The 15,588-nt window shown below is 40.4% G+C and overlaps 1 protein-coding gene across 8 annotated transcripts in view; it reads right to left on the reverse strand.

The window, feature by feature from the left end:
• The window catches only part of ptprfa (protein tyrosine phosphatase receptor type Fa), a 328,374-nt gene that overhangs the window by 16,317 nt on the left and 296,469 nt on the right, over positions 1–15,588 (reverse strand). For all 8 annotated transcript variants that reach the window (XM_076722953.1, XM_076722954.1, XM_076722952.1 and 5 more), the window contains 4 exons: positions 13,044–13,163; positions 11,772–11,926; positions 6,353–6,638; positions 4,469–4,647 (listed from right to left, as the gene is read on the reverse strand). In XM_076722953.1, the coding sequence (XP_076579068.1) occupies positions 4,469–4,647; positions 6,353–6,638; positions 11,772–11,926; positions 13,044–13,163 (740 nt within the window). The remainder of the gene's footprint in view (positions 1–4,468; positions 4,648–6,352; positions 6,639–11,771; positions 11,927–13,043; positions 13,164–15,588) is intronic.

Genomic DNA, 15,588 nt, shown 5'->3' on the forward strand with positions numbered 1-15,588 from the left:
CATCACACATGCTGAGTCTGTAGTACACAGCAGTGCTCTCATTTGTGTGTGGGAGCACTGTTGTTTTTTGTCCATACAATTATTTGAATACTTCATAACACAACAACCAAATATGCGCTTAGTGAACAGTATGGTGGAAGCTGTTGTGGCTCACCGCTGCTGAATGATTACAGGAAACTTAAACAAATGCAGTTGATCTTGGATGTTTCGCTGGGTTTGTTAAAGGTCAGGTGTGGGAGGTTGTATGAGAATTACATTATTGGTCCTCTGCACATTCAAACAAATGAGCACCCATAATTTTAAACAGTCTTAAGCAACTAATGTCACAATATGAATAATAATAATAAAAAATAATAAAAACTGTTATCTAAAAATCAAACTCAGAAGTATGGCTGGCCATATTTTTCTTATTTTTAACAAAAAATGTGAAAATACCAAAAAAGTAACAATGTTTGTCCATTTCCCAGTGCTTTTTGACTCCACTCCTGACTGTGGCCAGAGGAAATGGTACATTTATTGGGGACAATACTCAGTGGCAGATTAATCAACAGTTGGTACTCTAGTAAGCATTTCAGGCAGCAGGGAGGTGTATGTCGGATTGAGTTAAAATAAATGACAGTGTGTGTTCATGATAATGAAGGAACGGAGCAACACTAAATGGACTGCTCTTATATAGTGCTATTCTATCTTAATGGAAAAAGCCCCTTACAATTTGCCTTCAGCTATTCACACACTGATGGTGACAGAGCTGCCATGCAAGGCATGTGCCTGAGACCAACTTGGTGTGCAATGAATTGGTCAAGGACACTTCAGCATGTGGTCAGGAGGAACCAGCATCAAGCCAGCAATTAGTGGACAACCCACCCCTGAGCCACAATCACCAGTGTGGCTCACTGATGTGTTCTTGATAGTGTTTGGACAGCAGTGCTCTATATGGAGCTCTATACAGCACAGCAGGGGAACAAAAAATATGAGGCTTTGATAAACATACAGTACTTGTAAGTAGAATCAATGCATTGTTGGTTTGGGTTTGCACATGGGATTTATTGATGACAAGAAAAACACAGAATACCTGTGTTTACTGCTGACTGTGTGGGTAGCCATGTTCACCTGGTGTCACATAACAAACTGGGATTGAGCAAAAACGCCCCCTCTAACTAATATGTTTTAAATTGGCATGTTGCATGGTATGTTATATTTTTCTAGTGAGGGGTAGAAAAAACACATTCTACTCGCAACCAGTTTCTGTGTGGATCCAGTTAACATACAAATGCATTTCCATCCTGATGAAATCTTGGATCTATAAGTCTGACGGGTTTGGAGTAATTATGAGATAATGGGCTCCTGGTCACACACATGTAAAAGACTCTCCCTCTAGAGAAGCAGGAGTTATTTGGCCTCTTTTCCAGCAAATTTTGCAGGTTAACCATAATTTGGAGGAGCTTCTTGCTTCAATATTGACCTATTGTACTCAAAATAATGGTTTAGATAATCTGGATACATTGATAACTGATAGAAATGATGGCTGAACCAACAAAAATAAGATGCAAGTTGTAACAGATAATAGAATTTTCCTTTAATATTAGTAATCTCACAACCAACAGTTACACAGGTAATAGGTTATTCTAGGGAACCACAACAATGTGCTATTAAAGGATAATGGTTTAAGAAGGGAGCCCATTCTATTTAAATCTTCTCTAAAGCAGAAATAATCATATTCTAGTGTAGGCCCGCTGTCTGACTTTGTATCTTTCGTCACCATGGACAAGCAGAGGTGAATGACTACAGCTGATACACTAGAGGTCACCTGACACCTCTACTAATCATCATACTCATGTCTATCCCCTCACCTTAATCTATCCTAATCCACACAGTGTGCTTTAAAGGTTGAGCTCAGAGAGGAGTTGGAGCTCCATATATCTCACTCCACTCTTAATTACTGCAACAGGAATTAGAGAGGAATTACAGGACACCCCTGCTTCCTTTCCTGCCCTCCCTTAGGTGGGGGTGCCCAGGGGACTTTATTAGGTGCTGACCGACAAGAAAAAAATACTGCCACCCTGGCTGCAAGTAAAATGGGAAGTCCTGATTCTGTTGTAATGAAATTCAAGGAAAAACAGGACATGAACCCCAAATAAAAAGACCAAAAACAAACAAAAGGCAGGGCGGATGCAGTTCAAATAATTAATTACAAAATAAGGCAACCAAGGACTTACGGGCAGGTGAGTCTGGTGAAAGTCAAAACCAAAGCAAAATGTCCATAAAGCAAACAAAAATCCAATGAAAACAGGAACAGTTAGTCCAAATACCAAAAAGAAAGAAAATAACTAAACTAAAATTCAAGATTCACCATCCTATGCTTTACTCTGCTAGTGCACTAGAAAGTATTTACTGTCTACATGCACTTCCTTACAAGATATGATTTTTCTGAGAGGCCTGTGACAACATCAGTGATGGCATCTAATACTGTATGTATGGGTGTGTTACCAGAGCGTTTTACATGATCATTTGCTTTATAAGACAATTAAACCTTGAAGATTTGCTTCATAGAAAGCCAGAGACAGTCCAGGTTCAGTGCAACTTTAGCAACAGCTGGCTGCACTCAAATGTCGCTACTTGTATTTGTATTTGTGTTTGTTGTCGTTATATGGTATTGCCTATTCTACAGCATACTGTTATTTTTGTTAACAAGTCCCATGTGCAGAGCCAAACCAACAATGAATGAATCCTATTAACAATCCCCCATTGAAAAAAGTCTCCAACAAAAACACAAGGAATCAACACCGACAGAAACTGTGGTTTTAGAGAGAGGTATGTGGTGAAACTAATTTTTGGTGAACAACAGCCAGTGAAGCTGCCAGTATGCTCATGCCGCATGGTCAAACAGTTTCAGAAACCCCCTTCCCTCACATGCAATGTCGAGATTGGGGGACTGTGTCCAGCAATTTCTGTAACTTTCTGAAACTGACAATCGGATATTCACACACACATCACACTGTATTTGGTTGGTTGTGTAGAGGTGAGTACTTCTCTCTCAAGCTCTCTGTTTCTTGTTCATTACCCACTGTTTCTGTCACTTCTGAATAACTGAGTGCAACACTGTGAATGCCTTGCAGGACAGAAAGTGCGCCATTATCCCCATATTTCATATCATGTCTCCCCCTTCTCTGTGATGTTGGCTTTTCACTAGACTTTTGAGTGGCTCCTTGGAGCAACTGCAATTCCCGTAGGTATGTGCTAGTAAGCAAAAAAAAAAAAAAAAAAAAAAAAAAAAGTTAATCAATAAGCTTTAGGCAAGCTCATTTTTGACCTTTCGACAGTGCCACTCTTTATGCTAAGCTAGGCTAACCACATCCTGATTCCAGCTTCAAACTTAAATAATAGGTATGAGATTGATATCTATCTTCTCATTGCACTCTTAGATACAGAGTGAAAAGTCTAAAATGTTGAACTAGTCCTTAAAGGTCCAGCAAGTACGTCCAGTTAGGGTTATGTAAAACCCAAATCAAACCAGATTCAAAAACATATACTCAACTGAAAACAGTACAAGCACAATATATTTAATGTTTGACATCACTGACATTGATTTTTGGAAACATATTCTTATTTGGAAATTGATGCCAGCAACAAATTTCAAACAAATTGGGACGGGAGCAAGAAAAGACTGGGAAACTTATGGGATGCTCCAAAAACACCTGCTTGGAACATTCCACGGGTAAACAGGTTCATTGGTAACAGGTGATAGTATCATGATTGGGTATGAAAGGGACATCCTGGAAAGGCTCAGAAGTACATGGACCTGGGAACACTGTACACAAATGATCCAGCCTGCAGCATTTGTTGGGGAAAAATGGATATTTTTACAGTATTATGTTGAAATAAGCTGAGAGTGTACAAAAGTATGTACTACAAAATGTACTACCATGAAGTGTGCTAAATTGAGCTGTAACGTGGTAATGCGGTAAGGTGTTTTAACTCATTAAACAGTAAATATTAGCATTATTGAATCTAAAAAAAGAAGCCATTATTTCACTCTGTACAAAGGAGACTCTGATGTCTATATCCTGAGCCACATAAGTGAAAAAGTCTTGTGGACAAAGACAGGAGCAATGCCACTGAAATATTGGAGTAATGAGTTCATTTCTCTGGCATGTCACCTATCTCAAACAGGCTATCCATTTCCAAGAGGGAAAAACACAGGATAGAATTAACTGACTTGCCAATGAGACCAATTTGTTTTGACAACTGCCACAACAAAAGGATAGCAGGGAGTGAAACAGTGGATTCCATGTCAGCCTGTAATTTACTGCTGTCAGATGCTGAGAAAAGGTCCACCTCCACTGGTGCAGCTGCTGAACAGATCCTGTTTTGTAGCAGTTCTGCCATCTCTAGACTTTTACAGAATACCCTCCTCTTTCTGTGTCTGTGTGTTTCACAATCTGCAGTGAAATTATTTCTATGTACTCACCTATATCCGTCAATGAAGCTGGCGTTGATGTAATCAGAACCTTCCACCCCTCTGATTGGCAGCAGGCAGACGCGGGTAGACTCGAAAGGCATGATGTTCACCAGGCGGTTCTTGAATTTGTTACACGGCAGGTTGGCACTGATGAATCTTGAGGTATGTGCTTTGGAGTTGGCCAGTTTCTGCAGAGAGAGAGAAAAAATGTGTGTCTCTGATGCTCCTCAGACATCTGATCCTCAGCCCAGAGGTGACTGCACTCACTGCAGCTTCACAACTACACCCACCGTCTACACTGTCTGCCTCGGGTCTTTTAAAGTGCTAATACAAGCAGTCCTGGTGGAATGTGGTGTGTGAACAAGGATGTCAAAGGGCACAGTGAGCTAACACTCTTATTGATGCATGAAAATGATGCACTTTGAGCTGATCCTCTTTGTTCTCTGACTTCAAATAAAAGCCTGATGGATGCGTGTTAAAACTCATCCTGAAGATGTTGAAAAGTCAAAACAAACTGATACACGTTTACTATGAGCCGAAGTAGTGCGGCCTGTGTCAATGCACATCAAACCAAGGAGAATAAAACTTTTGAAAGTGACATCCCAATCCCAATTTCTTTTTTTTTTTTTGGGGGGGGGGGGCTGCCTTTGCTGACAGGCCTTAATGTTCTGCACTGCCCGAAAATTGCAGTGAGCTGAAGATCAAAGCATAATAATGCTCGGTCTGGATATTGCCTGTCCACCCTGCTTTATTGAACAAGCAGAGTAATTTGGGTTGTGTTGTGACAACACCCCCCCCCCAAAAAAAAACCAAAACAAAAACAAAAACAAAACAAACAAACAAACAACAAAGGATGGGGCTGGTTAAATCACGTGTGGAGTGAGCAGTTAAGGATGGTGCAGTGCTGCAGCTCATCCAATGTAAGACCACCAACCCAGTAGGACCTTATCTTTAGGCTGACAGACATGTTGCTCCTGGCCCTCTCTCCTTCACTCTATGACTCTGCCTCTCTTCAGCCTGTCATCTGAGGCTCAGAAGTTAAGCTGTCACTGCTCCTCCTCTGAAAAGTTCATCTTTGTTACACAGGCTGAGGATGAAAATCCTTCCTTTTCCCTAGCTCCCACGGCAAGGGGCACTCCAGCCACTTAGTATTGCATTTCCACACACACACAGACAGACAGACAGACAGACAGACACACACACACACACACACACACACACACACACACACACATATATATGGATCTGGAGAGAGGAGGGGCTTCTTGTCTCAGGTAGATACAGTAAAACGTATACATGCATTATCCCTTTTTTTAATTGTCAAACAGAAGTGTAATTAATATAAGCGATAAGCAAGCACCATTATGTTATTATTATTATGAATCAAAATGTCTGCTGTGAAAAACGTCTCTGATGTTAGCAAGGCTACCAGGAACAGGTTACCAAAATTTAACTGAGAAAGAAAAATGCAATGTAAAGTATAAGACAGTTTTGACAGGGGGGACAGTAAAACAGGTGATGATCATCAAGCAAACACATTTCATTCCAAAATTCAACTTGCATTCTTCATTTGTGCAACAGAAATGTGAAACACACACACACACACACACACACACACACACACACACACACACACACAAAAACCACAGTCCATATTCTAAATAATGTCATTTAAATAAAATTTCAACTCCTTTCACTACTTGTTTCACTGGGTCTGTCCAGCAAGACAAACACAAAGCCAGATATGTGATTTGTGTCCCTTGAATATGAAGCTTTACAAACTCACCATGCACTCAAAAAACAAACAAACAAACAAACAAACAAACAAACAAACAACAACAACAACAACAACAACAACAACAAAACCACAATCACAAAGCAAAAGGCACCTACCTTGAACTCCAGTTCCATGGCGGTGACAGTCTCTCCAGGAGGGATCTGGGTGAGCTTCTGGATGTGGGCATACAGGTTTCGGGCAGGGACCTCTGTGTTGCCACATGTTGCAGCTTCCAGCAGGGCCTCGTGAATGAATATGTACTGATCCTCTGTCTGCACCATATAGTTCCTCTGGGCACGCATACACGTCACATGACCATAAATGTCGACCGACTTCTCATGTTTCATCCTCTCCAGCATGGCTTCAATCACAATGAAGCAGCCAGTCCGGCCCACACCAGCGCTGACAGAGTACAAAGAGAAAACAATGTTGAAACCATTGTTTATTGTTTTTTAGGATCCCCATTTGTTGTAGCTTGGGCAACAACTACTTTTCTGGGGTTCATGTTCAACTAAAACACATACAGTCAACAATTTGCACTTATACCTCAGTGTACATGTGTTGTTAAATATAGATAAATTCAAAACCATGCATCTACAGAACATATTAAATCTATTGTAAAACAAAACAGAACAAAACAACACTAACAGTCTCAGTCTATTGAGGTATCCATAATCCTAAAATTTTAAATGAAATGTAGCCAGAGGCTAATTATACCTTGATGGGACCAGAATATCTAGTCCTGATGGTTTTTCTTTATTCAAGATCTTTAGAGGTTTATGTTCCAATTCAACATTAACTGGTTGAAAGTTAGAGACACTGTCTTTTCTGCTGGCCTCCAAAGGACTTTTCAGGACTCATCATCAGGGAGATGGCCATGGCCGTCCATGGCCAGCACTAGCTTCTTAGAGACAGCCTTCCTCTTTGGTAGTAATGTATGAGAAATCGTTTCACACGGTAGCTATGAGGGCTGTGAGCTGGCTGCAGATTACGTCCACAGACGCTCCACAGACCTCCTTAGAGGAATAGCAGTGGCAGACATCTGCGCAGAGGCATCATGGGGTACCTCATGCCCTTTCATTGGTTTCTATTTGCGCAATGTGTCTGGGTCCTTCTTGAGTTGTTAAGTTTTAAACATGCTACATGGAAGATGATGTACTTTCAGATCTTGCACTTTTACGCACTTACCAAAAGATGCACCTCTAATCCCATCATCCCAGATTAGTGGGCTGCATGGGGACCAATTTCCTACGTAATCCATGTCCCATGTTTTATATCACTTGGCCCCTTTTTTCCACACAGGACTGACATCCGTGGCACAGCCAGTGAGTCCAGTCTTATTACACTTCACATTAATGGGGTTGTGAACTCATGTATGTTAATTGCTTGTGGGCCTTGGTGTCACAGTGGGCACTGACTATATCAGCTCTGCGGTGAACCCAGTAGTAACAGCTCTTAGAGGGCGGACCCTATATGAAATAGAACATTAGTTAGGTGTAACTCCAGATTGTACGGGTATAGGCGTAGCTCTCTCAGACATATTCCCCCTGCTCCACTGGCATTAGCTGAAGAAAATACTGGTTTTTGGAAGCAGAGCTCAGATACACTGTACATGAGGACTTGACAGGTGAAATTGTAAAGTGTACAGTGGTGGGAAAGAAAATCATCACGACTGTCCATACACGTGGGGTTAGACCCAGTAGTGACCCAATATTTTTCTTTCTTTTTGTTCCTACAGTTGAATGTTTGAGTGTCACTGTGTAGAATGATGTATGTGTGGACTTTGACACAAGAAGGCTGTTTTCACATTCATTGCTGAAAATGTAAACTTTGTGACATTACAAATGGTTTGGAAGCCAATCCTGGTCCAATATTCAGCATACATAAGTGTGATGTGGAAACCTGTATTAAACATATTCTCCAAATACTGAACATCTGCTTTTGGCAGTAAAGCAGATGCTATGAGGCCAATGAATCATCTAGAGCACCTCAATTAATGAATTCATGAAGCTGTCTCTCAACACCACTGCCATAGCTACATCTATCTTTCCATGAATGCAGTAACACTGACACTGCAATTTCATTACCACCCACTAATATATCTAAATGTGTTTCTAAAATGGCAAGTATGTGTAAATTCTCATAATTAAGCAACCTCATGAATTCTACTTTTAAGGCTACATAGTGTAACAAAAATGTTCAGATGTTATGTGATTATTCTTGCTGCCAGTCAGGGGAGATGTTTACATTCATTAATGATGTTCATTATTATGAACCAGTGTAAAGAGAACTGAACGTTACTGTGGTTGGTGAGAAGGACAGGAAGGAGAGGAGAGGAGGAGGTCACTGTTTTCTTTATGTTGTGGTGGTGACAGGTGTCAGGGAATGTTTTTGATGGCTTTCTGTATGGACCGGTCGCGGGCCAACAGTGGCCGAGTTCAGCCCAACAAATGCAATGAATTGCAAGATAATCTTCTTTGCTGGTGTTTCATCATATCAGTCCATAGCAGGACATTACAATATATTTAGAAGTGAAATTTGTAGCCCCTGTTTGGCAAAAAAAATGATGCAGACCAAGATGATGCACAAGACTTGCTGTTTACAACCATAACCTGCTCTTATTGTATTACATGTTGAGTTATAGCACAACAAAATGCCATATAATCTCTAGTTACTCACGTATTTTATTTGAATGAGAGTTAGTTAAAGGGAGACAGTGTAAGTTTTGAGAGAGGGAAAACACACATCTGTTACGGCTGTGTTTTCTGTCTGCTCTGGTTCTGCTTCTGTTTCCTCTGCAGGGCTGGAGTGTGGCAGGGGCGGGGCCCATCTCCTCTGAAGCGAGTGGCTTCTAGACACACCTGACTCTAATCCTCGCTCATCAAGACTCTCCTTTTTAAGCTGGCTTCTCCCACACTCCTGTGCTAGATGATTCTTGCTCTTGCCCATTGTGTCACAGAGTTATCTCCTGGTCCCTGCCACGCTCCTCCAGCCGATGCTGTAGTCTTTCCCTGTGCTTTTGGTTCGCTCATGTGAGTTGTATTAATCTTCCCTAACAGTGATCTGTTGTTCTCTTTTGTGTGCTGAGTTTTTCCCCCAGCGGTGATTTTTGTTTTTTTGCCTGCCTGACCTGCATTTTTTCCTAACGGTGATTTTTGTTCTCTTCATTTTTTGGTTGCTGAGTTTTTTCCCCCCCAGCAGTGATCTTCGTTTTTTTGCCTGCATGTGCTGCATTTTTCCCTGGTGGTGATTTTTGGCTGTTGTTAATTTTTGATCAATAAACTGTGTTAAATCTCCCTCTGCATTCTGGGTCCTCGCCTTCGTCGCAGCCATAACAACATCTTCCTCTTAGAGATGAAAAGTTGAATTCATAGGCTGCTAAAGCTTTGGTTGGTCTGGTGTGACCAGGAATTTACGGTGCCTGATGTTGGCAACCTTTGAAATTGGATAGATATTGCTCTACAATAAATACTGAGTCAGTTTGCTAACTTTCCTGTCCTGTTACTGTGATGCTTGTTACTAATAAGGTGTGTTCAGACTGAGTGTAGGGCAAATTTTAGATAGGGATTGTATGTAATGTCAGTGCAAACATGCAACTGTCATGGTCCTGGGAGTTGCTTGTGGTCTCTTTCCTGTCTTATTTTGAAAGTTCACTCTCCACATGTGTCATGTTTTGTTTTACTTCCTGCATTTGTCTTTTTTTCACGTTTTCTGTTACCTCTGTTTCATTGGTTAATTTTTTTTGTTCTTATTCTATTTTTTTGTATTTCTCCTTTGTTCTTGGATTTGCCTCAGACTGCTCCCTAAATTTTGCTCCCCTGTTCTATTGACTGCTATCAGCTTTTTTTCTTCAACCTGCCTTCCTGTGTCCTCATTTTGAACAGGAAATGGACACAATTTCACTCATTGCCGATTGGATTGAAGTTAAGACATATTCACTCAGGTTGTCTCAGACTGAGCAAAAATATGTGCTTGTCAGATATATTCTGTCAAGAATTTGTAGTGAGTTCTCAGCTCGGAGGCTGAGCAGTCAACACAAACACTTGTTGCTAGCTATGAACAGCTAATGTCTGTACACATGTATGAACTGTTTGAGGGCAAATTGCGACAAATGGGTAAAAACATTCTAGCAGTCAAATTCCTATAAACAGGGTGAAGTAAAAATTTGCTTTGCTAGTCTGAACACACCCACAATGTCTCAGAATAAGAAAAATGTGATTGTCTTTGATGTGGCTTGCACAGGTAAACAGAATAAAAACATTCACGTTGCAGGCCGCTTTATACCATTGATCCACACTTGCGTCGATAGTGTCCACTGTATATGAAAAAGTACATTTGACTCCTTGTACATTTGTACCATATCAAACGTGTCACATGCTGTGTACTGAATACCAGTGCATTATCTCAGTGCTTCATTATGGCCTGGGGTGATAGACTGTGACACAGCTGCCCTCTCTACTCCACAGAAGAAGTGATGTGAAGTTCTCTTAAACAGCAGGGAGGGAGCACTCTGCCTCAAGAAAACTGGACTGGATTTTCAGATCTTTGCCTCTCTTGTGCCTTTGACATGTGGGTATAAAACTTCACAGACCAGTTGGGCTGGTAAACATGAGTGCGCTGTGTACAATATACAAATAATACTTTCAAGCATTTCTGGGTGATTTGCTGTTTTCTTTTGGAATAATACATTTACTTTGATAACTTTAGTGTGAATAATATTAAACAGTTTATGCGAAGCATGAGTATTTCTACATCATTGTGGGTAATGTCTAGATTCTCTTTGCTCTGGTTCCTTAAGACCTCAATATGCTTCAAATGACCTAGACTGTGATGTATCATTGAACCACTTTTCAAGGTAAATAAATTACCACACACACAAGATGGGTGGAAAGTCTGCTTTCATAGCCTCCTCCTCCTGGCTACATCCCACTACCACCCTGATTTACCTCCCAGAATTCTGTGTTTTTGTGTATCAGTGAATTGTATGAATAGGGATAATGGCACACACGTTAGACAGACTCTCTTAAAAGACATACAAAATACAATGCAGTTACCATTACAGGCTTACTCACAAGTGTCTGTTGACTGACACTGCGAGTGCCAAGACTAGTCATTGCAAGTGGCTATAGCTTCTATCTCTGTTTTTTTAGGTTATTAAAATGCAAGTTTTTGTGTGCTTGTTTAGCATGCTTTCCCCTGAAGCCAATCAGGACCAATGTTTGGTTCACAAGGTGATGCAAAATTACATGGTTTATATACAATATGTATATCATAACATATGAAACCACTGAGTGCTCAAAGACTCAAGACAGATGATACCAAGAGTTAAACAGTTAAGTTAAACAGTTAAGTTAAACATAGAGTGCAGATTTAGCTCAGAGTCAAAATTTCCAGCTCTGACAGTGTGTCTAGTCGTCGATTCATCTTCATGTGACAATGGACAGCACTGGAAATGTGGTTTGACTACACTAGATCTGACACACACCTTGTTTGAGACATACTGAGACCTTTGTATTCATATAAAAGGTAGTTTACCTGCAGTGGACCACCATGGGTCCAGTGTCTGGTGGATTACAGGCCTTGACTCTGCGTAGAAAGGCCAGTGTTGGGGTGGGATACTCAGGCACTCCATGGTCAGGCCACGCCATAAACTGGAACTGTCGAACCTCTCTTTTCTCACTTGAACCATTCTGTTAGGACCCACATGCACACATAAGTTTTGTCAGTCCTGAAAATGTGATTCAGCACACTGAAAATTCCATGACTTGATTATGTAGCCATCAGCAGAAACATTAATTAACAAATCCATTGCAATAATTAACTGATCAATCATCAGACTGATTAATGTGAGAATCTCTCATGTTGAAATTATCAAACATAACAAATACATTCTAAGCACCGCTCAAAAACATGAATAAAGATCCCTTGATGAATGGTAACATTCTGTACACAGGTATAGCACGATCAATGGCAAAGCATTTTTCATCAAATCTACAATAAATCCATGGAAACTTTCAGTAAGCCACATTTTTTTTTCATATTTACACTCCTCGAGCACTCTTAAGCCATTCTCAAACAGGAAATCCATCACATTGCTGGCTTCATCTGTCTATTAAAGTGATGCTTCTGGTTTTTCAGACAGAGGTGTTTTTTTTACACTAATGTTCCGATGGCTTTATTCAGACATGACAGAAAAAGAAACCGAGAGAGAGAGAGAGAGAGAGAGAGAGAGAGAGAGATTAAAAATGCTATGATAGTGTCAAAGATGACTGCTTTTCGTTCTCTCACAGGCTGCATCACTGATTAACATTCATACCTTACTGACCATCTTTGTTGTTGAAAAAACATTCAAATTGGCTCTGGTTTATTAAACTGATTTTATGCATTACAGATAGTGATTGATACAATACACTTATTACAGTGATCCTAAAAGCCTGAACAAGACATGCATTTAATCCGCTTCTCAGCATGTTTCACCTTGTGCTGCTGCTGCAGCCTTCACATTAATCTGACAGCATTTGGTTCAGACTTATTACAGTACGTGTTGAGAGTGTAATGGAAATATTACAGGTCCAACCTAGTATGATCATCGTGTTGACTTTTATGTGAAAGCAAAGAGGGGTTTTACTGAGACATGACAAAGGCACGCCAAATTGCCATCAGATTAACAAGGTGTATGTCTAAAAGGGGCCTTAGTGCTCTTTCAGAACAAACCATCAAAGCTCTCTGCTGTCTATGAGTTAAGACTTTCTTTGCTGTCAAACATAGTAATACTCCTTATACACAGTATATATAAAGAGTTCTTACCTTATAGAGGGCAAATGTGCGTACGCTGTACGTAGCCAGCTCCACGGTGTCCAGCATAGTCACCTGAATCATCCCATATGTTTCTGTTCCTCGACTGGGCCAATACTGGTCACACTTCACCTGCACACATACATACACCAAAATGTGTGTTTTTTTCACAAACAAACAATAGAAAAGAACTGAGTAATGAGAAGGATTTGTATCTGTGTTTACTGTTCTGAACTTTCACATTCTCTGGCCTGCTATTCAGGGTCAGTGATGTTGGTCAGATCATCTGATCATCCATCTGTCCACACATCCATTTAATACTTTGATCCAGGGTGGAATATGTTGACAATCATTCATTAAACTGGCATATTACTGCGGACATTCAAGGTCTCCAGAGGATGATTCCTAATGATTTTGCTAAACCCCTTGCCTTTGCTTTAATACCATCCTGTGGTCAGCTGGAAAACAAGAAATCTCAGATTGCCATGAAATTTACTAGGCAGACACACTCTTGCACTCATAAGATGAAATATTTTGAGTTTAAGACACCATTTTGTGTCACTCAGTACAAACTTTTTTTTATTACCACTCCTGGCAAAGCTCTGACAAGATCAGAGTTGTCAGCAGCAGTGGCTTGTCAATAGAAGCTTAATTCAGACAGAAAGATTAAAATATCATTCTAAAGTATTTGAACTGAGCAAATAGTTTAGTTTTTAGTCCTTCAGGTGAAGTTATACCATATGAAATTTATGTGTTGTTATCTCCTCTTTCAATTACTATTAAGAGAAGCACAGATTTTCAGCCAGTCTATGCCACTCTTTTATGAAATAACAAATTATATTAGATCTAATATTAGCCATTTCCAGCTCCACTTCTCCAGTCCAGATGGCAGAAATATATCACGAGATAGCATGGTATTCTAAACTGTCAGCTGTTGGCACTTTTATGTGCACTGTTGAATACTGACATTGTTGTAGCTATCATAGAAATAGGAGGCTTTTAACTATAGAGCAGAAAAGCAGCATATGACAACCAAGTCAAGAAACACTGGCTTTATAGAACTTCTTTCATAGATGCAACACTACTCCCCAAAACCTGAGTGCACACTTTGATGTGTTGACTGTTGAATGGAGTGTGTTTGCGTGTCTGAATCAATCTGTATTTGAGTGAACCTATAAGTACTTTATGATTGGAGTCGAAGTGCACTATGCCAGAACTAAACTTTGCTAGTGTACAAGCAGACGCCCTCATTGCCTGTTGCCTGAACCAAGTAAATAACCACCAGCAACCACTGTTTTTTTTTTCCATAACTTCAGTATTGTGGGGTGGAATGTATAAATCAGCCTCTAATGGGGCTTCACCGTGTCAGGGATTTAGCGTGTTTACTCTTAAACAACCAGGTTACTATCACCTCTCTGCAGTAACCTTGTTTCTAAAACACTGTCTATACACAGACTACAGTACACTGAAAATAACTAATCCATGCTTCTGTTTTTAGTCTCTTTGGGAAATGTCTGGTGCCTTTAACTGCTAAATACTCCACTATGTTCAGTGGCTAGTAATGTATCTGTTTGGTGTTAAGCAGGTACAGTGTACAGTGGGTTTTGCGATGAGCGATGAGAGTGAAGCAGAACAAACAGCTAAATAATAATGCTCTGTAAAGCAGAGGACAACTGCAGATTCAGCTGATAATTCTCCATAGGTTTGTCACTATAACCCCTTTCTGTCACGTTGTTTTCATATTATCATTTGATAAATTCTTATTCTTAAAATATAGATTACAGCTGTTTTAAGCACTTCACAGAGAAAGTGAATATAAATTAGCAATTATATAGCACCCACTGGTTTCTAAAAGAGCTCTTTTGGACATCCCTCACTAACATTGAGAATCTAGAGTTCTGGGGTAAGTAAAAGCAATACAATACATGTGATTGGATTCAATTTAAGTGCCAAGTTTAAAATCTATTAAAAGTCAAAGATATGTGTAAACTCTCAGAGCATTGAAATGCAAAGGACAGAGTAAGCCAGTCAAACAGGGTTCTTGAGTCACAGAACAAATTGGTGTAATCAGTGTGTCCCCTGTTACTGTTGGCATTGTTATTCCTCTCCTGCCTGTGGGAGAGATGGACGCAGAGAATGATGGGGGAAGGAACATACATTTGGACATCAGTGCTGACTCGAGGGGACTGATGGCTGCAGGCCACAGGAGCTTGGCATAACAGATGGGGAGATTATGCTTCATAGACCCGGGTGCTGGTGTCAGAGTGGGGGGTGGAGGTTGTTTGGCAAGGCCTGTGCCTGAGCACAGGGCCACGTGGCCTTTGATTTAAGTGTGGACAAATCACACACAGCTCATTAAGTCTTACAGGTAAATACAAAATTAGCCAGAGTCCTGAGAGTCTGCCCTTACCCGACAAACAGAAGCTGATTTCTGGCATGTCCTCGTGTGATGTTGTTTAAGTGCTGCAAAATCTGTTTGGGAAGAAGTGTTTGACTTTTGGCCCCAGTCTCCATGAGTCACATCTGACTTTAAGACGTTAAGACTCTTTTCCCCAAA

Source organism: Chaetodon auriga, chromosome 3 (assembly GCF_051107435.1).
Source record: "Chaetodon auriga isolate fChaAug3 chromosome 3, fChaAug3.hap1, whole genome shotgun sequence".
Taxonomy (NCBI): domain Eukaryota; kingdom Metazoa; phylum Chordata; class Actinopteri; order Chaetodontiformes; family Chaetodontidae; genus Chaetodon; species Chaetodon auriga.